Source organism: Notamacropus eugenii, chromosome 2 (genome assembly GCF_028372415.1).
Source record: "Notamacropus eugenii isolate mMacEug1 chromosome 2, mMacEug1.pri_v2, whole genome shotgun sequence".
In the NCBI taxonomy this organism is placed as follows: domain Eukaryota; kingdom Metazoa; phylum Chordata; class Mammalia; order Diprotodontia; family Macropodidae; genus Notamacropus; species Notamacropus eugenii.
In genome coordinates, this window is record NC_092873.1 from 322,630,820 (window position 1) to 322,654,280 (window position 23,461).

At 36.5% G+C, this 23,461-nt stretch overlaps 1 protein-coding gene across 1 annotated transcript; it reads right to left on the minus strand.

Annotated features, from left to right (window-relative positions):
- Positions 1-1,543: 1,543 nt before the first annotated feature.
- Positions 1,544-22,866, minus strand: EIF4A3 (eukaryotic translation initiation factor 4A3). Its single transcript, XM_072645233.1, has 12 exons — positions 22,534-22,866; positions 13,218-13,290; positions 12,224-12,290; positions 11,815-11,877; positions 9,648-9,780; positions 7,436-7,516; positions 5,083-5,224; positions 4,609-4,747; positions 3,739-3,854; positions 2,185-2,292; positions 1,969-2,096; positions 1,544-1,801 (listed from the first exon to the last, which is right to left on the minus strand). Exons 1-12 carry the CDS (start codon positions 22,700-22,702, stop codon positions 1,785-1,787), a joined length of 1,236 nt encoding a protein of 411 aa, XP_072501334.1. The 5' UTR covers positions 22,703-22,866; the 3' UTR covers positions 1,544-1,784.
- Between the last annotated feature and the right edge of the window lie 595 nt (positions 22,867-23,461).

Consider the following 23,461-nt stretch of genomic DNA (forward strand, 5'->3'; position numbering starts at 1 on the left):
TTCATCTCCACAACCACCTTAGAATTCAGGTCTTCATCATATCCTCTCAGCCTGGTCCCTGCAGCCATCATACATGAGAGCAAACCCTGGAGAACAAGTTCAACATCTCTACACTCACAGTGGGAGTGGTCAAGAGGTCTAGGAGTAGCAATACCACGATGCTCAAAGCCACCATTCAGGTGAATAACCCTTGTGAAGCTGGAACTTTTTACGTACGTGCTACAATACCCCCTTCTCAGAAGCCACAGCTACTGAAGAACTGGACAAGAAAGTGTTCACGATGAAGTCCTTGGCACTATCAAGCGTTCAACATCAGACACTGATATGATTTTGTCAAAGCTGGAGATGCATCAGTATCTGCTTTGCTGCTGCCCTCTAACAACCACTGGATTTTTCCACCTGACTTTCAGACTGACACCTCTTTTACATATCTTCCCTATTAGAATGGGAGTTCCTTGAGAGTGAGGACCATGTTTCTTTTTTCCTACTTCTATTCCTAGTACTTAATATAGAACTTTGAACATATAAAGCACTTAACACACTTTTTAAAAATTCACTCCTCATCTGCTCCTTGGAACATTATAACCTAATTACTCTCCTTACATCTAGTTTCTCTGATCTTCAACCTACACTCCGAAGAGTTGCCTAAGTTACATCCCATAAAGCGCATGTTTAATTATGTCACTCCACTCTCAAGAAGCTCCCATGGCTTCTTCCCTTCTCTAGGATGAAATATAAACTTCTTTATTTGGTTTTTAAAGTCTTGCTCAAATCTACTTCTCCAGGACTATTTTCCTTTTATTAACTCTATGTTCTAGCTAAACTGGCTCATTTGCTATTAAGAAGACCTGGGTTTAAGTTCTGCCTCTGAAACAAAAAGAAATCATTTAATCATTCAATGTCCCAAGCAACACTCCAAGATTATAGAGCAGATCACGATGATCTAGTAGAGGAAGTTACCTCCTAGGAATTCCTTATACTAATGCAAACATTGGTCTGGTTCAAGTATACATGTGATACTTGAGCAAGATACTGAGATAAAGACAAAAATGAACAATTTTTATTCTTAAGGAGTTTTTACTGGTCATTAGGGAAGTGCCTTGTCTGGCTGGGGAACTGAGATTCTTCACAGCAGAGAAGCCTTCAAGCCATGAGAGGATGCAGAGTTAGAGTCATGGGGCACACCAATGGATATGAGAGGACCTTAAGAGAGGGATAACTCTGAGAGATGTGGGCAAGATGAAAAGGTGAGACAATCATACTATCATCTTCATGATAATATGATCATCTCCGTGATCTTCATGGGGAAACCCAGGTCTAGAGAAGTTAAATCTTGCCTGAGCTTACAAAGACTGAAAGTTAATGGAAAGATCAGGTCTTCTGAATCCTAACTCCATGTTCTTTTTATTACTACACCAAGCAAAAAAGTATAATTCCATACTATGTGAAGCAACCACAGGAAAAGGTACAATTTGCATTTCTGTAATACATTTTCTCTACTACAACTGCTACAACCTTAAAAGACAAGTGAAGTCAATTGGAGTTTATGTGAAAATTTCTTATTTTTTAATGAAAAAGACTTAATGCATAATTTACACGCAGGCAGGCAGAAATCCCACAAAGAGCAGCTTGTGGGGAAGGAGTTGGGTGAAGAGAGTTTAACACAAATAAACCCTCTTATTAAATAAAAGTTGTACTTATATGGCATACAGTAAGCTCTTCAACTTCCAAATGCAGTACAAAACTGACGAAATAGTCTCCAACTGGTCTTCAAAGTTGTTTCCTCAGATAAGATCAGCAACTAAAATAAAAATGAGATATAAATGAAATAAGGCCATAAAAAACTGAAAAGTGAACAAAAATGTATAATACATCAATACTGAATTTTTCTACAAATCTCGAAAAATATCCTACACCATAGATTAGGGGATATAAAAATTTTTGAGGCTGACCTCTTGATATACCTACCATTCATGGGCATTTCATCAATTTGAGTTGAGTAGTACTGTTCAATATCTCTTAGAATACGTATGTCATCATTTTTTACAAAATTAATTGCAACACCCTTTCTGCCATATCGACCTGATCTCCCAATTCTTTAAGAAGAAAACAAAAAAGATTTAGTTATAATTATTCAGTAAATATATCGATGAGAAAATAATAAAGAAAAAAACACTCAAGTACCTGTGTATGTATAATTCTCTGTTATTGGGTAAGTCATAGTTGATGATAAGAGAGACTTGAGGAACATCTAATCCTCTAGCCCAGACATCTGTAGAAATAAGTACCCGGCTGAAAAAAACAAAAAATTTTTTAGTTGTGTAAAATATTAGCCTTAACATAAATCTTGGCTGGCTTACACTACTTTAAAATGAGCTTGGCAAATAGTTTAAAAAAAAAAACCAACTCTTCCACCACCCCTACAATTTGCCAAACTTGATTTGGTGGAGAAAAGTACATTGAAGTCAGGTTTTAGAAGAACTATGGGAAAAGCTGTGCTATGACAGATTGTTTTTCCTATGTCTCTAGAACATCTCCTATGAAACTCTACTTGGCCTATTCCTATTCTGTAAGACATTAGATTCCTTCTTAATTTAGCTATTCAGTACTAGCCTCCTTAAATTTCCTGATCCACTGTTTTTTACCAAACAATAGAAAAACAGGATTTTATTTTATTTTTGTATTATTCTCAATCCATCACATGTATATAATTAACTAACCAGGTAGATCTGTATACTGTCTTCCAGTTTCTTTGAAATTCAAACCCACATTATCCCTTCATATAATTTTCTGCTAGCTACATTATTAAGGGAAAAATAACTTTCTAAAAGTACAGAAACCGAGAAATAAAATATAAAGAATGAAGATGATAAAGAAAAAAAGACTAACATGGACTAAGCATAATCATTTTCATCTTCATCATCATCCCAGCAGTTATATCATGCTTTTAAGGTTTACAAAGAGCTTTACAAACACTTCACTGATCTTCTCACAACAACTCTGGGAGGTGGGTGCTAGTATTGCTCTCATTTTACAGATGAAGAAAGTGAGGCAAAAGAGGTTAACTGACTTGCTCCAAGTCACACAGCTATTAACCGTCTCACACTAGATATGAATTCAGGTCTTCCTGACATTAGGCTAAATTAGGAAGTTGGACATTCTTTTATCTCTTCTTTCTGTATCCCTACACCATACTAAGGTATCAAACTGACCTCACGGTGTCCTCTAGCATACCAGCGACTTCTTATTGCAAAGATTCCACCTATATTAGCTCTAGGCCTAACTTCACCCTCAAATTACTAAATCCATGTTTCCTACAGGGACTTGTATGCTATCTTGCTAGTCTCTGATTGGTTTTTATCTTGTCTACAAGATCTATTTTGTTTCTTATCTCATATTCAGATTCTTTCATGTTTGTATTTCTACTATCCTAAAATAGAGCCTTATTTGTACTATGCACTTACAAGTTTATTGAACAGATTTGTATGTTTATCTGTGTTACTGGTGGATACCTTTAAAAAGGATTCCTGGACACATGAACGCTTTAGCCCAAAAGACAAAGTAAAGAGATATGTTGAAGTGAAAATATCAGGCATTGTGATATGTTAGTAGTATTCTGAAACAAGAGCCTCTCAGGAGGTGTCTAAAATCTCACTACATAAGTAATCACATCACACCCTACCCTAACCTCTCTTTAAGGTTGCCCTAATCATAACAATTCTATTGAATTATGCTAACCTTGCACCAGATCTAAACTCTTTCATGATAGACTCTCTCTCTTTTTGGGGCATGTCTCCATGCATCGATGAAACGGTGAAGTTGGCTTCTCTCATCTTCTCAGTCAGCCAATCTACCTATAAGCAAAACAATCAGAATCAAAGTTAAGTTCATAGATACATGGTTTAGCCAAACCTGAGGATTTTAATTCAGTGCTAGTCTGGCAAAAAGCAGAGTCAATAAAAGAATGGTAGATAAGAAAACATTCCTCACAAAACAAAAACTGTGTTCAATTTAATTGGAGGTTTTAAAAAATGTAATTTTGCCCAGATGCTGCTAATCAGAACATTATTTTGTCAGACCAGAGACTTTATGTAAAGCTCCACACAATTTTGTGGTTTGATAATTATTTTTATGGAAAAATGAAGCTACTGCCACTCAGCATTTTCTTTATTCTAAAATGAATTGAAATATAGTTCATGTCATTAAAAGGCCTCATATGAATATTAAAAAATGAATTAATTTTATAACCCACAGAAATCACAATTGCCCAACCCCTCACCAGGAGGAGACAGGAGTCACCTACCACATACCTCATATAGCAAGAGTTAATGGATTTTTCTTTAGAAAGTACTGGCACTGCAACATTGCTTTACTATTTATAAACATTACTATTTACCCTAGTAAATACTGAGTCCCCATACCTCAATACCAAAACCCATACCATAGAGAAGATCAAATGAGTTTTTAGAATTAGATAAAATTGAAAGTGTCCTATAAGGGCAAATTAAGAAACAATTAGTTTTTTAATTCCCTAAAAATAATAATCTAAGTTGATAATGGAACCTGCCCCCAATTTTTTCCCAATTAGGCAAAGAATGACTGGCATACCTTCCTCTTGGTATTACAAAAGATGACTGCTTGAGTGATGGTCAAGGTATCATAAAGATCACACAAAGTGTCAAATTTCCATTCTTCCCTTTCCACTGCCACAAAAAACTGTTTGATTCCTTCGAGAGTCAATTCATCACTTAAAGAAGAATTAAAAAAAAATTATACAAAACTCTTTAATGTTGGTCATATTTTGAAGGACCATAATCCCTGCAAAACCTCTTACCAATATAACATCAACTCAACTTGAGATAATTAGGCACATTACCAACTAACTGACTTTTACCCGAAATGTACCTATTTGACATTATAACTAGGTTAGATGAAGAACCATGAGTTCTCCCAATTTTAATTTAAAAAACAAACCAACCTAAATAGCACATAGTTAACATTAATAATTATACTAAATGGTCTAATTCATTATTGAGTTAGATACTATACTAATCGAGGAAAATTAATTCCAAGTTCACTTACCGTTTTACCAAGATGCGAATTGGATCAGTCATGAATTTATTGGTCATTTCTAAGATCTCATGAGGCAATGTGGCACTGATCAAAACCACCTGGGTAGCTGGAGGCAGGTATCTGTACACATCATAAATTTGTTCCTTGAACCCTGTTAAGAGAAATCAAATCACTCAGATGTAATATTCCTTCTACTTTTTCCAATGTATTGCGAGTATAATGATTTTGTATTCTTTATCTGTCATTCGCTAGCTGTGCTGACCCATGGACAAGTTACCTCCATTCTCACAGTGCCCCAAAGAATTATCTGAGGCTCTTCAGCTCCAAATGAATTGATTTGTATTCTAAGATTTCACCAAATAAATCACAGATATAGACCAACAACTTTGTGAGCAGATGGCCAGGAGTAATACACTTAAAAGAATGCACATAAATGAACATGCATTAGCTCTGTAATACAAATGGAACAAATACATGTAAATAGGTATCATAATCGTTACTGTGTTTCATGGTACATGTATTTAGAGCTGAAAGGGACTCAGTGGATATCCTGGTCTATTCTCTTATTTTAAAGATAAGGAAACTGAGAGCCAGGGAGGAGAAGTGACTTACCCAAGGTAATATAGGTAGTAAACAAAGTAAGTAGTTGGCATAAACCAGACAACTTCTGGGGTCTCTTCAAGTTAGGAAGCTAAAACAAATTTTTACAGCTTTAATTTCTGATAATTCTATATGATTTGTAGAAGGGATATAAGAGATTATCTGGGTCAAGTCTCTTGAGGCACATTGGGGTAAGGAAAAAGCATTTATACCCAGATTATAGTCTTTACTTTGATAGTGTGATCACCAGCAATTCACTAAATCTTTTGGGGCCTAACTGTTCTTAGCTGTAGAATGACCTTGAAGCATACATTTTGAACTAGAAGGGACCAAAGAGGCCCTAGTCTATAGCATCTATCTATGGTGGATAAGTGACTTGTCTAAGTGGACATAGATAGTAAGTAGCAGAGCTCAGTTTTGAATCCAAATACCCTAAATTCCTATTTAGTTTTCTCTTCAAAACACCACAGGTAATCTCTCTAAGACCTAGAGAGAATAAGTGACCTTCAAGGTAACAAAGATAGTCAGTGGCAGTACATGGACAAAAACACTCCCATTCCCAACTTTATGTCTAGTACTTAAAATTTTCCTCAACCACATGTATTGCCGAATCTTTGCAAAACACACACACCACCAATTACCCAAAAATCCTAGATGTGACTCTTAGAACCAAAGTTACCTAAAAGGCAACAATGTTAGTGTGAGTAATAAAACTAGCTCTTCCATGACCCTGAATGTTCTGAGTGCCCAAGGTCTAGAGGCAGTGGAAACCACTGATCATGGAAGTGAATAACTGGGTCTACCACAAATTTATGTTATTTAATCTCAGTTGGGTTCTTAGGGACACTTAATTCTTTTACCTCTTGCTAACTCTATATAGCACCATCCCCACTATGGTACACTCAATCTTTTTCCATAGTTCTAAAGCCCACAACTCCCTATTGCCTTCACTTGTAGATTAATGTTTCTTCCTAGAGGCCTTCCTAAGACAAGGAAATATCTCTCTTCTTTGCTAAGACTATGATTCTGATCCCATCTCCTTTCACTTCTGTGATTTGTCAATTATTCCTCCTTCCTCTTACACAATGGCTCACAATTTACCCTTAACTAGGTACAAATAAACAGAACAGAATCATAAGAGACATTTTTGTCCTCCGAGGTCAAGTAAAGAAGCAGAATTTATTGGGAAAATGCTAAAGAGAAATTTGCAAACAGGAAACTAAAATAGATACATAAAAAATACTGAAGTATGGCTTTTACTATATCCCACCATGGTAAATGAAGGAAAATAAAAATAACGTGTTGTCCTTCATACAGGAAGATAATACTAATGACTAATCATCAACACGGCATATGTTGAGTTGTTCTTCCAACATTTACACTAATCCATATACATTACAAAGCCCAATGCCTCTTTATGAACAATACTACCTATTTAATCTAGACTAGCTAGTTGGCATTATACAGGTAGGAAAAAAAGACAACTAGTGTAAATCAGAATAAAACTGAAAATGTTGGTCTCATCCTATTCTACGTTTTTAGCCAACTGTGGTAACAAAACTAGTAATACTAAATCCAACCAACTAGGACTATACACTTCTGACCATGATAGTCTCAAACCCTTCCATGTAAATATGAACATAACCCAAAGGTTTATATACCAAAATACCCCAAACTATTTTTCAAGATGTAAGTTATTAAATACATTCTCAAATTTAGGAAGGTACAAATGGCATTATTCTTTACCCTTAGCCAAGCATACCTTTATTAAGCATTTCGTCAGCTTCATCCAAAACCAACATCTTGATAGCACGGGTTCTTAAACTTCTTCGACGAATCATATCTACCAAATCAGCATAAAAAAGATAATACTGAGAAATACTTTTGTCCTTGTTATTCCATGTTAAACCAGATAAAAACATAAGACTTTAGCTGGTTAACCAATAAATCGAAATATTACTTAAGTTCATCTGTGAAATACCATTAACCAATCAATTAATAAGCACTTATTAATGGCCTACTATGTGACAGGCAATGTGCAGGGCACCGAGGATTTAAAGATAGGAAATAGTCTCTGTCCTAACAAAGCTTACAATCTATCATGGGGGACAAGATATAAAACACACACACATGCACAAATACATATATATGAAAGTAAGAGAGAGGGAGAGAAATGTTTTTAGGAGGAACAAAGCAGCTTAAAAAGAAACAGGAAATGATTCTTGCAGAAGTGCCTGAGGTGAACTTTGAAGGAAACTAGGGATTCTAAGAGGTGGATGTGAAGAACGAGTGCGTGCCAGTCATGTAGAGGACAATCTGTACAAAGGCACAGAGAGAGAAGGAGGTGACATAGGTGAGAAATAGCAATAAGGCCAATTTAGCTGCACTGAACACTGCTTGAAGGAATAACGTATAAAGGCTTAAAGTTAAGTTGAAGTGAAGTTGTGAAGGCCTTTAGACGCCAAACAAAAATTATTTCAATAACTGTGTAAAAAAAAGGGAAAAACATGAAGCAAGACAACCAACTAAGAGTCGTCCAGATTACAGGTGATAAGGATCTGAGATACAGTAATGGCTATGTATGAAGAGAAGAGTTGTATTTAAGAATGTTGTGGGAGTGGAAAGATTTGTTAACTGATGATCATGTGGGGTGAAGGACAATGAGGAGTTGAGAATATTTCTGAAAGTTGTGACTGAAAGGATGGTAGATTTGGAGGGAAAGAGGACTTCTCTTTTAGGCATGCTGATGTGTGTATGTATGTACATGTGTATGTATACATGTAGTGAGTTCTCTTGTCTTATACTCCTTATCTTCACAGTATAGTCCCCTCCTATCCTTTTCCTTCTTCACCTAACACCATCAAAACAGAATATAACCACTACCACACTGTCTACCTTATTTTTCTCTAGGGTCAAGGGATAAGAAGAATTTCTAAAAAAAGAATTTTAAGCTATTAATAACTCTATGAAAGACTGTTTCAAAACATTGATAACATGATAAATGCAAATCAAAACAATTGAGCCTTTAACTCACATCAGGCAAACTGGCCAAGATGACAAAAACAGTAAAAGTCTATGTTGGAGAGGCTGTGGAAAGACAGGCACACTAATATACTCTTAGTGGAGCAGTAATTTCAGCCAAGTCTTCTAGAAAGCAATTTGAAATTGTAACTAAACTATTCATACTCTTGACCCGAGATGCCACTGCTAGGCATAAATCCCAAAGAGGTCAAAGACCCAAAGGCTTCATATATTTCAAAATGTTTTTATTACCACTTTTCATAATAGCACTTAAAGCAAAATATATGTCCAATGACTGGGAAATATCTAAAAACTGAAATTTTTAACAATGATTTATCAAAATTTTGCACTATAATTTAAAATAATAAATGAAGGATTTAGAAAAACATAGGAAAATATGAAATGACTAAGTAAGCAGAAAAAGGAAATCATCCATAGTAATTACAAAAAAATGTAAATGGAAGGGAGAAAAAAATCCAGTAAAATGAACAGTGTATAATTACAATGATCAAACTTTGTTCTGAATAAGAGATGAGGGGCAGGGAGAAGTCATTTGGAAGAGGGGAAACAGTGATGTGGCACATATGCTCCCATTCAGGTATATGTTGTTCTACTGAATATCTTTTTTTCCCTTGACTTTGCTAGGAGGGGTGATCTAAAATAAAAATATAAGACCAAAATATTACCAAAAATTATTTTAGAAAAAGATCACTTATAACTTTAGAGAAAGCAGTTTCAGTTTTCTGATGAGTTGGAAGTCAAGAGTTTTCAAAGGTTGTGATATGAATGAAAAGAAAAAATAGGCAACAAAAGTAGAAAGTTTTTTCTAGAAGTTTGGTTGTGACAGGAAGGACAAAACAGAATGACAGCTTCAATGCATGGTAGGGATCAAGAGAAGATTTAAAAAACAAAACATAATATGGAACAAAACTGGCAAGGTATGACATGCTTACCAAATACACGACCTGGTGTACCAGCCACAACATGTTGCCCATAGTCCAATTTCCTGATATCTTCACCAACATTTGTCCCCCCAATACAGGCATGACATTGGACATTCATGTAATCACCAAGAGCAAGAAGACCCTGAATACAAGAGTAAAAAAATTATTGCCTTATATTCCCAAAAATCTCTACAAAGGCAGACTTTTAAGTTTATTGAATTCAAAAATAGATTGTTCCTATTCTTAAAAGAATAGAGCTAGAAGGAGCCTTAGAAATCACGTAGTCCAACAATTCCTTCATTTTACCACAGAGGAAACTGAAGACCAGGGATATTAGGAGACTTAATCAAGGTTATACAGTAGCAGAGTCAAGATTCAAACTCAAATCCCAGGATTTCAGTTCAGCAGTCTTTCCAGTACACCATATTGCCTTGAAGAAGAAATCCACTGCCTCAGGAGAAAAGTCATTATACCTTTGGGTAGTGCTAATTGTTAGGAAGGTTTTTCCTCCTTACATCAAACCTAAAGCTATTACTTTAAAACTTCTACCCACTATTCCCACTGGTCCTCTGGGGCCAACAGAATAAACCTAACCTGCCTTCCATATGACACCTTAAGACAACTACTGCTACTCCTTCCCCGTCCCAGGTAATCTCCTCTGCAGGGTATGTATCTTAATTTCCTTTAACTCATCTTCATATGGAATGGCAGTGTAAAGATGTTAGATTTGAAGACAGTGGGCCTGGAGTCAAATCTCTGCTTAATTGCTTACTACCTGTATGCCCTATTTGTGTGGTCTTGGGCAAGCTACTTAACATCTCTGGGCTTCTGTTTCCTCACCTGTATAATGAGATGGTTGGACTAAATCTTGTGATCTCATGGTCCTAGTCAGTGGCCTCTAGACATTCTCCTTATTAATGTGCTTCTTAAAATATGATACCCAGAAATGAAAATACTCCATATGTTGCCTGATCAGAAATAAGAGTAATCCTCCTGTTACCTGGACTTTATATCACTCTTGATGCAGTCTACAATTACAATAGTTTTTTTTTGGACTGCTTATCAATTTGATTTTACAGTCCATTGAAATCTCCAGATCTTTTCCTGGATGAACTGTTATCTAATGATAACTCCTTTACCTTGTATTTGTGAAATTGTTTAACTGACAAATAAGACACTTATCCCAATTAAATTTCATCTTATTGCATTAGGCTCAGAATGTCAAAACCTTTTAGTATTTTGACTGTCATCCAATAATTAGCTATTATCGTCTATTCCGGCATTAACCTACACATTTAATATGCAAGCTATCTATACTCTTATCTAAGTCATTAATTAAAAATACTAACAGATCCATGGGGCATTTCACTAGAGACTTCTTTCCAAGGTGACAACAAATCATTAATTGCTATTCTTTGGAGGCAGTCATTCAATCTGTCCAAATTTCTGTAGTACACAAGTTTAAATCACATCTCTCTATCTTTTCTGTAAGATAAACAGGAGACTCGGTCAAATGTTTTACTAAATTTTAGGTAAAATATATATACGTATAACAGTCCCCCTCACCCTCTATTCTAACAGACCAGTCAAAAAGAAATGGATAGTCTGGCACAAACCTTTCATATCACTAACAGCTGCTTTAATTGTAAGTTCTAGCATTTTTACAGGAACTGAAGTCAAGCACACTGGCTTATACAGCTTGAAGACTATATTCTTCCCTATTCTGAAAGTTCTACTATTTGCCCTTCTCTAGTCCAGCAGCATCCCACCCTCTAAAATATTTCCACAAAAAGCACAATTCTCATTTGCTTTTTAAAATTCAACTTTAAAAGCTATAAACAGCATAGCCTTATGCTAAGTATATGTATATAGTTATTTTAAGACAAATATAACATTTTTAGTTTAATCACCACTTGACTTTTCTTGCCCCATCTTCATTTTTTAATGAAAAAAGACCAAGGCATTTTACAAACTAATAATATAAAATTACAGACCTATTAATAAATATATAATAATTTATAGCAACTAATAGGAATTAGAAAAAGATTCTATGTTCTTTTTTTAGGGGAAAGAAAAATGCAAACAGAAGATAAACTCTCTAGCAGTTGTATTTCTAATTAGAATTACAAAAACAATAGTTGTTAATTTACTGACTTTTCTCAGTGTCCTCACTCACCTTTTGAATCTGTACAGCTAATTCCCTGGTTGGGGCTAAGATCAAAGCCTGGGTTTCTCGCACCTGTTGAAACAAAATTTAACTTAGAAAACACCATAAAATTCTGAGTACCTTAATTGCAGGTTCTAAATATGTCAAAACTCAGATGTCAGTTTTTTAACTATATGACTTATTTTGTATTTTTTTATTTCCAAAGGAGACAATTTTTTTTTTTTTACAAATATAGGAATATAGGATATCATAAACATTTCAATTCCAATGACCTCAAATAGAACAAGATTTTTTTTTTTAAGCTTCTTGTTCTTTTACTGGAAAACTGTAAATTCATTAAAAAAAAACAAAACAGTACTTAAATTTCTTAAATGTTTTGTTACACATTAGTAGATAATAGTACATATTCATGATCTACCTGAATATCCAAACACTGGAGAACTGAAATGCTAAATGTTGCTGTTTTGCCTGTACCAGACTGAGACCTGTAAAAGCATAAAAACTTTAAAATAAGTTTTTTGAGCATGAGAAAATCCTCAATTATTTCAATGATATTCCAATAACTAAAAAAAAATACAACCTCAAATTCCCACTGTTTTCTGATTTCTATATTTAAATAATACTGAATTTTAAAGTTGGAAGGGAAGTCAGTGACCATTTAGCTCAATCCATACCCTAAAGGAATTACCATAACATATTCAACATACAATTCTTTATTGGATAATAAGCATTATCCTATATACAAGTCATAAATTGCCTTGAGTATCTTTTTATAAGTCTATCTTTCTAAAAGTTATAACCCAAAGCTATAAAAAGTATTGGGGAGCATTATATTTTCCAAAGAATAGCTTCCCTTCTTTTTTAATTCCTAGACATTGCTTTCCCAAGTTGATCATTTCAGATATCTAAAGGTCACTCTCCTAAAAGAGATACCAAGGAAACAGGTACTTTTTAGCCAATCAGACAAAACAGAATTGGCAAAATAAGGTAGCTTAAGATAAGATACTAGTTATGTACAAACGTTGAAGGGTTATAGTTCTTAAATAAATTCTCTATTTTCAACATATAGATTAAAATCCTTTTCAAATAATAAAAGTCACAGAAAGTCCTTTATTAAATTAGACAAACCAGAAATAAAGATTTTAGAAATGAAATAGTTTGAACTATCATTTCAAGTGCCAAGTGAAAACTAAATAAGTCTTGTGGGGAAAAAAATAACATGTATTAGACCAAAAAGTCCCTTACCAGAGAGCAATTACAAAAGTAAAATACATCTCCAGTTACATTAAATAGAGAAAGCTGGCTAAATTTTTATCAACATCGAACAAAACTTTTCTCAAAGCCAAGAAGCTAACAATTTCTTCCTCCTAGAATGTTTCTGATTTCTTTATTAATTATATAAATTAACTTACTGTGCAATGACATCTCTTCCTTTAATAATTTGTTTTATAGCACGCTGCTGGATAGCTGATGGTTTCTCAAAACCTATAAAATGAAATATTTAAAAATGCATCAGACTTTGCTTCCATCTGAAAGGTTTTCTTTCTGTTTTCTATGGCTATATTTTCTTAAAAAGCTGAATTTTCATTTATACCTTCAATTTTTATATCACAGTAATTTCAGGAAACAGTTTTCCCCTCTCCTATCCCAATCAAACCATCCCTTGTGTAACAATAACAAAAAAGAGTTGTCAGGCTCTTCAAATAAATTTATATTTCTTGTCTTTGGCCACTTGACTGCTTATTAAGATCTCTACTGGTCAATTTTTGATGCTGTTACAATTTAATTCAGAAATAATTTCAATTATCTGACATTAATGAGCAATGAATTATCCAGGATAAGTGAATTTTCTAAATAAATGAAGGTTATATTTACCTTTAAATACCAACATTTTAATTTTATATTTTGATAGAAAACCTTTTTCTTCTAAATAGTATTTTATTTTCCAATTACATGTAAAGACAATTTTTAACATTCATTTTTAAATAAAATTTTGAGTTCCAAATTTTCTTCCCTTCCATAAGACAGTAATCAATTTGATATATGTGCAATCATGTAAAAAACATACTTCCATAAAAAAACATGACAAACTAAAGTGAAATATGCTTCAACTTGCATTCAGACTCCATCAGTTCTTCCTCTGGATGGTGGATAGCATTTTCCATCATGAATCTTTTGGATCACTGTAATGCTAAGAAGAGCTAAGTCAATTATAGTTGATCACTGCACAATGCTGCTGTTACTGTGTTCTCCTGGTTCTGCTCAATTCACTTCGAATCAGTTCAGGTCTCAATGGAAAACTTTCTAAAGTGTTTTAGATACTTCCCTGTCTTAGTAAACATAGTATAATAGGCAGCTTTTAATTGTTTTCTTGATTGTTCAGGGTCATTGTCATGAATATCCATATTGGACTATAATATTGATATCTATTTATAATATCTATATCTATTTAGTTATCACTGTAATTCAGTGATGACTGATAAGAAATGTAAGAGTGTCTCCCTGTGTTACAGGGACATGTTCCCAGACTGCTGTTTGTTTTTTTCTAGCTTTTACTCTTCCCGTGCTGTCACTTTGAGTAAGTTGGTTCTATTGGTTCTATTTTCAGTTCACAAATCTAGCATTAAGCTACAAACTAGAAAAAACTGATAGCTGTCAGAGGAAAATTAAGATTTAAAAACCCAATTTTATACAATATACTTCTGACCTGGACCTGTGGTTTCACTGGCAGATGGAACTCCATTTTGAGGCATTCTCTCTAGCCATTATACAGAAAAACAAGGGCAATAAAATAATTTTGGTCTATGGTAGTTGAATTCTTTTCTGGGAGTAAAGTTCATCGATTTATACTGATAAACAATTTTCTTATTGTTCTGCTCAAAAGTCTTTTTGCTTATTTTTCTTCCAAGTTCAAGGTTGTGTATACATACATAGACTGATGAGGATCCAGAAGTCAGAAATCTGACTACTGGATAAACTGGGGGTCGAACAAAGCTACAGATGACATTTTGGCTTCAATGAGATGTCTTTGCTCGTGCCAATTCCCTCCTTGAAATGTGCTGAACCTTCCCTCAACCTATTCCAATCTACCTTCAAGGCCTTCTATCATCACTTCAGCTCTTAACTAATCTCTCTTCTGAACTCCACTAGCAAGCCAAACATACTTTTTAAAAAATCTACTGCTTATTTAATCATAAGCTGAACTGAATGCTAATTACCTTGTATACTTTAGTTTCTCTTCTCTGAGTTAGTAGCCATGTCTTACTTTTTTGTATTTCCCATATAATAATTAACAAATCCTTGTTGAGTGAAGAGGAATCAGGATGCTAGCGATACAGTTGTCCATGAATATAAAATGGGTAAAATGGGATAAGATTAGCCATTGGTTCTGTCCTGATCCCAAATCATTTCAGGGAGAGGGATCATGAAGGATCCAAAAAGGGTCACATTGTAAGATAAGAGACTAAAAATCAATGAAATGATAAATCTTCTTGCTGGGGATGGGAAAGATGGAGATCTTTAGAAGAGACTTAGACCTTTTCCCTATTTAACCAATCTCAGCAATGCCTGCTTTGTCCATTAAAAAAATAACACTACACATGTGAGCTACCTCTAACTTACTTATTATCAGTAAACAATTATAATTATATACACATATAAAATTAAATTATTCTTACATGGAGTATAGCATTAAATCTTGCCCATGTAGTCTTTAGCCATTTATAATTTTTGCTAATCTCAACATTAAAATGTTCAAGTTGTATTTCTACAATGTCCCTGGCCAAGTGACCATCTTAACTTCTACCTGAAAACCACCAATGACAGGAAACTCGTAACCCTGTGTTACTGGTAGTTCATTGTACTTTTGGGCAGCTTAGTGATCTTTACACATCCTACCATTCACAGAATGAGACAGAGGAGCTAGCATTGGACACAAGAAGGCTCCAAATCCCATAGTTCCCTTTTCTCTAATGTTATCTCAATTGTAATATATCGGAAACCATTTTTTTCATTCCCCACCCAACTGTCCTGTTCCTTCTCACTTCACCGTATCTATCAATGACACCATCATTTACTCAAGTTTTCTTATATTCAAAATCTTGGTGTCATTTCTGATACCAGTTACCATCTCCTGTTGACTCTATTGCCATAATTTTTCCTGTATCCACTTCAATCTCTCTACTACTACAATCTCAAAACTATCACTATATTACAAAAGACATTACTATTTTACAGGCTCCTTTTTCCTACCTCCAAAGTACCCTTTTCCCAAGAATTATCTTGCTGAAGTCTATATTTGTATATCTATCTATATATGTCTTTATTAAATACTGCATAAAGTTTAAATTCTTTAAAATTTGGCATTCAAAGTCCTCTCCACAATCTGGTTTTCATCCAACTTTTCCAATTATATCTCATACTACTGATTACCATTCTCAACACTCCAGTAAAAACTGACTATTTGCAATCAACTAAATATACCTTGTGCTTTCTCACTTGGGTCTTTCTCTGTTCATGCTGTTCCTTATACCTGGAATTCTATCTTTTCCCACTACCTGCTCAATTACTACTAAGTCTTTCAACCCCTCCTTTCCCATGTAGCTAACTCTGCTTATACCTCCTATGTATTTGTGAACAATTACAATAGTCACTTCCAGATTTCCTGCTTCCAATCTTTTCCCAAACCAATCTATCCTTCATACTGCTTCCAGAATAATCTTTACTATAAACAGTGACGTTCAGTGCTTCCCTGTGTCTCCTAAGTTCAAAATTTTCTGCCTGACATTAATGCCCTCTACAACATGGTTCCACTTATCTTTCTAGTCTTCTATTAATCAATCGACCAGCAAATATTTATTTGGCATCTACTCTGGGCCAAGTGCTGAGACTATTAAAAAAAAAATTCTTACTTGGAAGGAATTTACATTCTAATAGGTGAAGTATATATAAAATATATACAAAAATTAAATGCAACGTGGTTGGGGATGTGGATGAAGGAAGATCATTAGCTGATAGAATCCAGATAAACTTCACATAGGAAAAAAATGTCCAATTGTGGATGACTTAGCTATTCTCAGCAATACAATGATCGAAGACGATCCTGAAGGACTTATGATGAAAAATCTATCCATCTCCAGAAGAACTAATGGAGTCTGAATGCAGATCAAAGCATACATTTTCTTTATTTTTTCTTCTTTTTTGTCTGTTTTCTTTCACAGCATTACTACCATGGAAATATGTTTCGCATGACTGCAAATGTATAGCCTATATGAAACTGTTTGCCTTCTCAATAGGGGAAGGGGGGAGGAAGGATTTGGAAGTCAAGAATTTTTTAAAACTAATGTTAAAAGATTTTACATGTAATTCAGGAAAAATAAAAAATGTTAATTTTTTAAAAAGGAAAACTGCTTTACAAATGGGAAAAGGACTCATACGTACAAAAATATTTATAGCAGCTCTTTTTGTAGTGGCTAAGAATTGCAACTTGAAGGGACGCCCATCAACTGAACAAGTTGTGGTATACCAAAGTAATAGAATACTATTGTGCTTTAAGAAATAATGAGCAGGCAGACTTCAGAAAAATCTGGAAAGGCTTACATGAACTGATGTTGAGTGAAATGAGCAGAAACAAGAGAACACTGCACACAGCCACACTGTGCTATGACTTTGATAAACTTACCTCTTGTCAGTAATTCATGGTTCTAAGACAACTCCAAAAGACACTCGTGATGGAAAATGCTACCCACAGCCACAGAAAGAACTATGGAGTTTGAATGCAGATTGAAGCATGCTATTTGCTCTCTTTTTTTTGTTTTGCTTTTTCTTCCTCATGATTTCTTCCATTTATTCTAATTCTCCTTTACAACATGACTAATGTGAAAATATATTTAATAAGAATGTATATGTGGAGCCTTTATCAGATGGCATGGCATCTCGGGGAGGAAGAAGGCAGAGAAAATTTAAAACTCAAAAGCTTATGGAAGTGAATATTGAAAATTAAAATTAAATAAACTAATTTAAAGAATAAAATAAAAACAAAAATTGGGGAAAAAAGAAAGAAAAATGCTTAAGTTGTACCTTAAATGAAGAGAGGGACTGTATGAGGTGGAGGTAAAGAGGAAGTGCATTCCAGGTATATGGGATGACCAATGCAAAGGTTATTTATTACTCATAGATCAAAAACTGGAAGGGACATTAGGTATCACCTGGGTCAACTTTTACATTTCACAACCAAGAAAGTGGACCCTCAAAAGTTTAGAGATTTGCCCAAAATCACACAGGTATTAAATGGCAAAGTTAGGATTTTGTCTTAGGTCCTGTGATTCCATGTTCAATGGTGTAGTATTGCTGACTCCACAGTCTATGCCCTAGCCACAATGAACCATCTCCCTGTACCCTTAAACATGCTCTGAGGTATCATGAGCTCATACTGTCATTCATGCTGTTCCCTATACTTGTACTGCCTATACCTAAGCCCCACATACACACTTGCCTGATGAATTTTTACGCATCCCTTAAAGCCCAACTCAAATGCTAAATCCATGAAGCCATGTTGCTAAGTTTTTTCCCACAGCAAGATTTTGCAACTCTAATGAACTTCGCATGTAATACCCATGTTGCTGTCTTATTCCACTTATTTAACCATAAATTCAAAGATATGAATGACAAGAAAGGGCAGGATAAGAAAAGTCCAGAAGTCCAAAGGGAAAGGGGCTGGAGTCCATGCCATAATAATTAGATAATTAGGTACTGAGGTGGACTGACACCGGCTGTATGACCCTGAACCAGTTACTTGACCTCTCTGTGCCTCAATTTCTTCACTTGTAAAATGGGGATAGTAGCATCAAATTTGTTGTGATCATCAAATAAGTTAATATGTAAAGTGCTTGCAAACCTTAAAGGGCTATATAAATGCAAATTATTATTATCAGATGAGGAAACTGGAGATATTTAGCCTACAGACGAGTTGAGAGAGGAATAGGATAACTGTCTTTTGAAGAAATATCACGTGGAGGAGAGACTAGCTTTTTTCAGTTTGGCCAAAGAGCGGAACCAGAAACAATGGACAGGACTTACATAGAGTCAAATTTAGGCTTGATGTCAGGGAAAACTTTCTAAATATCCGAGCTATTGAAAAGTAGAAAGGGCACTGAGAGGCAGTATTTTTCTTCATTGCTGACCTGACCTTCACGTAGAGGCTGGATGATCACTTGTCAGATGTTATAGTGGGGGTTCTTTTGGTTATGAATTGAACTATTTAACCAGTGAGATCCCTTCTCTCAAATTCTGATTCAAATTGGTTGTTCACACATGTGAAAGGGAACAGTATGAAGTAAGTCTGAAAGGTGAATTTGAGTCAGATGGTGGAGGCCTTTCATTCCACAATGCTTTGAAGGACAGGTTGAGGAAGCAATGAAGAAACACTCAAAATTCTTGAGCAGACAATATATTTTAATCAACAAGCATTGACTAAGTGCCTACTAAGTGCCAAGATATTCACAACAGTATGAAAAGTGATGCACTGGGGGATAAAATAAGGATAGGAAGGACAATTATAAGGAAATTATATAGTATAGATGAGAGGGGATAAAGACCTGCACAGAGGAGGATCAATGAGAATGGGGGGGAAAGGGGATAATTCAAGAAATATTACAGGCCACAGAATTCACAGATTTGCTGGGTAGGGACAGCAAGGGAAAAGGTAGAATCAAAGATAACTAAGAGGATAATAATGTCTTTCACACAAGAGAATTCAGGAGGGGGAAGCTTGCAGGAAGTAAGCTTAATAATACTAATAGGAACAGAAATATATAAGATAAAGAAAATTTGCTAGTTGCATATGTTTGTTGTAGAGAAGTCACATTCAGGTGTGGGTGTGTACTACTCAGCCTCAAGTACCTTCCAACACTGAACCTGTGACTGTGTCTCCCTCAAGGTCTGGCAGTGTTTTGTACATAGCACCCGCTCAACAGATGTCTGTTATTTTGTATCATAATTATCTATCCACGAGTCACGTCTGCCCAACTAGACTAAACCTCATGAAGAGACTTTGTGTCTTCCAAACTCCTCTCTGTAAATCTAGCACAGTGCTCTACATGAAGCTGGTGTGTAATAAATGTTTGTTGAAAAGAACTGGTGCAATGGAAAGAGCAGGCTAAAGATCATCAGAAGCCCTGAATTCTATTCTTAGGTTTACCACTACTTTGTTATGTGACCTTTACCTAACAGGTCCACAACTGGATAATCTCAGGAAGACAACACTAAAAACGAAAGGATGGAGGTCATCAGGAAATGAGGTGTTCCCTGAACTGAGCTATGAATGAAGCTAAGGATTTTAAGAGGCAAAGATAAAGAGGGAGTAGATATCCATGTATGGGGAAGGAGTATGTGTGAACTCATAGAGCTGGGAAATGGAGCATTATTTTAGGAAATCTTTATCAGTCTGGTTGGAAATGTAGACTTTTATAAAGAAGAGTAATGTAAAATGTGTCAGGCTAAGAAGTTTTTATTTCATTCTAGAGGCAAGCGGGGGTAGGGGTGGAAGCAGTGGCATACACAGTCAATTTTAGCAGCTGTGTGGAAGCTGGTTGGAAAACAGATAGATTAAAATCAAGAAAACCAATTAGGAGGCTTTATAACAATCCAAATGAGAGGGCAATAAGGGCCTGAGTTAGTGTAGTGGTTTCAAAGGGCAGGAAGGAATAAATGTGAGATACTGGGGATAAAATATATTTGTCATTTAAATGAAATTACTTAAAAACAAGAAAAAATTTATATATCTGTGTTCATAATTGAAGATTTGTTGGTAAGATGAAGTCTGAAGTTAAAGACTCTCAGTTTACAGTATTGCTAAATATACTATCTATTTCAGATAGAAGAAACTGATAATACTGAAACACTTGGAAAAAGAGTTGCTACCCTTTATGGATGCTGAAATAACAAATGACTCTTCAGCGATTACCCCAAGTCCACAGTTAAACCAGCTTTTGCACAGTTGGTAGTCCAAATAAGAGTTTATGTAGGTGGGTCAAAAAAAAAAATGCCATATCAAAGCAGATGCTATAGGTCAGAAGTTCAAATCAAAGGCTGGGAGAACTGAAGGGCCCACCATGATACTTTCCAAACATGGGGAACAAAATCTATGGAAAAGCAGCAGAGACAGAAGATGGAATGCCTTGTGTGAGAATCAGCATGAGGCAGTCTGGCTGAATGTGTGTGTGTTTAAGTATAATAAGATTAGAAGGTGGTCAGTCTGTCCTTCGCTAGTGAAGAGCTAGCTTGTGAAGAAGATTTAAATAACAACTAGGAGTTTATATTATTATTGAATAAAAAATTCAAAATATTTTTCCTTATGAATTTTCAGGGTCTTCTGAATCACTGAGCATCTAGCCTAAACTCAATAACTTTTTCACATTAATGTACTGAGAATTTTTTCCACTTCAAATCTGTCCTCATACACTTACTGGCTGTGTGGCACAGGGCATTTAACTCCTGTTTACCTCAGTTTCCTCAACTTTAAAAAAGAGATAATAGTAGATTGTTCTGAGGATAAAATGAGATAGTATTTTTAAAGTGCCTAGCATAACACCTGGCACATAGAAGGTGTTTAATAAATGCTACACCCTCACCCCCTTTGTTAGGCTAAGTAAAAACATTTAATATATTTCAATTAAATATTTATTAATTACAAATCACTATCTGCTACTTTACTAATAATGATCTTGTAGCAGGAGCACTAAATTTGGAATTTCAAGACCAGGATATGACTATGAACCCCAACATTAGAGTCAAGAGACTGAGCAAAAATAGATTCTAAGTCTCAGTATATCTTTCTGTAAAATAGGAATAATAATATTTGTACTTCCAACCTTATGGGGATGCTATGAGGAAAAACCTTTGTAAAGTGAACTTTATGTAAAATATAATTACGTTGAAAATTTTATGCAAATTTTCCATCACCCTAACCTCACTATACTTTAAAGATAGGTTACCGAACTGTAAAATAGAAACGATTTATAATGCTGGAATTCTAACTAACGTAGACTTGTGTTTTCCTCTTAAGCCAATTATAGTTCTCTGGAGTACCTAACTTTCAGTGTTCAAACATTCCCAAGAAACCTTTTGTGAAAGCTCATTTTCTCATTTGTAAAATGAGGTAAGTTGGACTAGAGATCGATCATCTCCCAAAGAAAATAAAGATACAAAGCAGAAAGATTCTAGAATAGAGGGATTTTAATTGGTGGAAAAATGCATTAGTCCAGCAAGCATATAGCAGTCAAGAGCCACTAACTGGCTGTGGAACTTCCCTCTAGGAGCCTCAGTTTTCCCCAGCTGAGAGATGGGAGGTTGAACTAGACTGAAGTTAGTAGATGGTTTCTCCAACTCTGCTACTCTGCTTATGAGGGTCCGGGAAGCGTGCTCCTCCTCCCCCACCCCTCCCTCCGCGGGCTCCGTAGCATGCTCGGGGCAGCGAGCTCGAGGACTCCGCGAGGGAAGCGGGCAGGCAGGCCTCCCAATGAGGTCACCGCGGGGCGGAGCTTGGAGCTGCTCGGGCTGCCCGTTGCCCGAAGGCCTACAACGACACCCGACCTAACCAGAGCGCACCTCGTAGCACTGGCCCTGAACACAATCTGCCCTTCTCTCCCCCGCCCGGGCGTCCTTCCCTCCCAGCAGCGTGCGTGCCCGCCTCGGCCAGCCGGCCCCCGGCAGCGCCCGCGCCCTGCTCACCGTAGGCGTAGATGCCTCGCAGCAGATCCTCCCGCAAACCCATCGTGTCGAAGGTGGGGGTCACATCCACCTCTTCGCTGGTCTCGAATTCCACTTTTGTCATGTCTTCCTCCTTCAGCAGCCGCTTCCGAGCAGAACCTGAAGTAGCCATCGTGGCTGTGGCAGCCATACTGCCTGGGAAGCCGGAAAGGGGTTGAGGGGAGGCAGGGAACTGCGCGCGCGCGCGCACGCCGAGGCCCCAGAAAGAAGCACACAGAAGCAGCTGATAGGCTGCGCCGTCATCTATCCATCTCCGTAGTTAAGGTCAGGGGTGGGCGGGTGTGCGTCCGAACGTGCGCAAGCACGCACGCATAGGCGCGTACGCACAAGAACGTGCGCCCAGGCGGATCCGACGGTTCCTTGTTCTCTCCAGGTCACGTGACCGGGGAAGGCGCCGCGCTTTCCGTTGGAGGGGGCGGGGAGCGGAGGGGGAGTTACCCGTAGGCCTAGGGTCTTAGTGGCGTCAGCCTCCTAAGCTTCTAGTGGGCCTCCACCCTGAGGATCAGAGAGAGAATATGGGGGTTAGGAAAGAAACTATTTCAGTGCAGGACTGGGCTGGGGAAGAAGCCGCGGCATTCAGGCCTGGTTCGTAATCATTATTTGGGGGCTTTCAATAGCCAAGCCCCGCGGGGAGATTCATGGCTTGGCTTGGCTTTGTGGGGCACGCAGAGAATTCTCCTGCCTCCCTCCCGTGACCGTGGCACCTGGCAGCGAGCGCCCCTCGGGACGCTTCCCGTCCACGCATTTGAGAGTTGTAGGCACAGCTGAGAGACATTTGTGTAGAAAGACACTCCCTGGAAGGCGGAACAGGACCCCTGCTGCAGAGAAGGCAGATGGTAAGGGATCGAGAGCCCAGCCGGATCTTCCCCGCAGAAACACGGCACTGAGG

Excerpts from the sequence above, each read along its gene's own strand:
- EIF4A3 (XM_072645233.1), bottom strand. The coding sequence starts at position 22,702 with ATGGCTGCCACAGCCACGATGGCTACTTCAGGTTCTGCTCGGAAGCGG. Across the intron at positions 13,291-22,533 it reads GCGAGGCATCTACGCCTACG|GTTTTGAGAAACCATCAGCT; the intron begins GTGAGCAGGGCG and ends TTCATTTTATAG. Across the intron at positions 3,855-4,608 it reads TTTGTAATACCAAGAGGAAG|GTAGATTGGCTGACTGAGAA; the intron begins GTATGCCAGTCA and ends TTTTGCTTATAG.